This window comes from Rhynchophorus ferrugineus, unplaced genomic scaffold, assembly GCF_030347505.1.
Source record: "Rhynchophorus ferrugineus isolate W39M unplaced genomic scaffold, kcgeb_rfMv2 rfM4, whole genome shotgun sequence".
Taxonomy (NCBI): Eukaryota; Metazoa; Arthropoda; class Insecta; order Coleoptera; family Curculionidae; genus Rhynchophorus; species Rhynchophorus ferrugineus.
The window spans coordinates 20474422-20476178 of NW_027472583.1; the positions used below are offsets into that span (position 1 = coordinate 20474422).

At 32.7% G+C, this 1757-nt stretch overlaps 1 protein-coding gene across 1 annotated transcript; it reads left to right on the top strand.

Moving 5' to 3' along the window:
• The first annotated feature begins 274 nt into the window (after nucleotides 1-274).
• On the top strand, nucleotides 275-1212 carry LOC143196546 (uncharacterized). The gene is made up of 4 exons (XM_076404293.1): nucleotides 275-373; nucleotides 434-690; nucleotides 785-895; nucleotides 956-1212. The coding sequence occupies exons 1-4, from the start codon at nucleotides 302-304 to the stop codon at nucleotides 1101-1103; spliced, it is 588 nt and encodes a 195-aa protein (XP_076260408.1). The 5' UTR covers nucleotides 275-301; the 3' UTR covers nucleotides 1104-1212.
• Nucleotides 1213-1757: the final 545 nt, after the last annotated feature.

The window sequence follows — 1757 nt, forward strand, 5'->3', positions numbered from 1 at the left end:
ACACCCTCTGTTGTGAAAAACCAGCATATAATATATATAATTTCGAAGCTAACTTATGGGATGTCCGACCTGATTTGCTGGCAAATGATTGGCTCTGGTTCAATTTCATATGAACCAATCACAACAAATCAATCGGGAAATACCGTTTGGTATAAACTAAACTAACGAAACTAACTAAATCGTATATTTTGCGGTTTTTTAATAATTAATATTGTCGGAATTTGGTAAACCGATTGATTGTATATAAACCGAACACTCGCCAAGTAATCTTCATATTCAGTGATATACCACAGCAGAAAGCATGGCTTTAAAATACGTTCTCTTAGGTATTTTAACAATACTACAGGAAAATGTATATGTTTCTGCGGCATCGGTAAGTAATGACAGAATATCACGTATGTCGATAGTACAATCTGGATTATATTTAATTCAGGTTAGATACCAAACCAAATCAATCAAAATAGTAAACGAAACAACATTGCGCGACATACGGCCGATTTACATGGACGAATATCAGAAATGTGAAGATAACATTTGTGAGACGGGAGATTTCTATTATCCACAAAATATCATCGAAAACCTTTTGAGATCACCACGATCTATATTCGAAACGCTGATGAACAGCTCCAGAGACTCTTTTGAAATCGTCTTGGAGTCTAAAACTGCAGTGACAGAAGAAAATATTTGCAGGTAAATTAATATTCGTTTTGTTTCAGATGTGTTTCCTTTAAAAAATTCCTTTGTGTCTGTTTTAATAGCTAATTAAAATTGATTCTTTTTCTAGGAGCTCTGATCGTCCGAGATACCCGAAAATCATGAGAAATACAGCAAATCATTGGAAATATATCGTCAATACCGATAAATACTCATCATGGTTCGTGACACATACTTGCCAGTAAGTTTTGACGTTCAAACTATGCTAACGTATACTTCATGATTCTTTTTATAACCGTAGAGAAAATGACTCGAGCTATTGCAACACAGTATTCAAATCACAATGCCAACAACAGTACACCAAAGTTAACTTGATGGTTTATGAAAATTATACGCTGGATTATGACATATTCTGGATACAGAGCGGTTGTAAATGTTCCTGTAAATAAGCGTCCTCACTCTTAATACATTTCTTTGTATTATATATTTATTAAAATATTGTTATGTATTAAGTAACATGAAAACTGACTGGCCTGAATAAATGTTGACGCTAACTGTTTTACGTATAAATAAAAATATTTATTAAATATATGTTTTTTTCTTATATTCGCAATGAATCACTTATATTCACTTGTATTTCATTGTACGTTTTGATATTAGAAATTGTCGTGTCTTTGTAACGACACAAGACTTTCAATTAAAAAGATGATAAACAATATAGGGTGGGGCAAAAGTCCACAAAAGGGCACTGCTGACGCAATTTTCACTGAGTGTCAATAATGAAACAACTATTTTCAATAAATATTGTCACTATTTCTGCTCGTTCTTGTGGCGTATATTTATCCATAATAAAATTTGGACGTCTACACAACACAATGGTTAAAGCGAAACTATATCAAATCAAAATGGTAGCGGGACTTTTGCCACACCCTATATTATCGACGATAAAATTAAAAATAAAATTAAATAAGCTAAATCATTGCCACCAATGTTGAATTAGCCAGCAAGCAAATTAAGCAATTGATTAATTCATCACACTTAGGGAATCAGCTCCACATATTAGTTATGGATTAATCATGGATTTCTTGGCACATCAAATAGGT

What these genes read in the sequence shown, in the direction of transcription:
- LOC143196546 (XM_076404293.1), top strand. Translation starts at nt 302, where the DNA reads ATGGCTTTAAAATACGTTCTCTTAGGTATTTTAACAATACTACAGGAA. An exon ending in TATATGTTTCTGCGGCATCG is followed by an intron (nt 374 to 433) that starts GTAAGTAATGAC and finishes TATTTAATTCAG; the next exon opens with GTTAGATACCAAACCAAATC. An exon ending in ACAGAAGAAAATATTTGCAG is followed by an intron (nt 691 to 784) that starts GTAAATTAATAT and finishes TTCTTTTTCTAG; the next exon opens with GAGCTCTGATCGTCCGAGAT.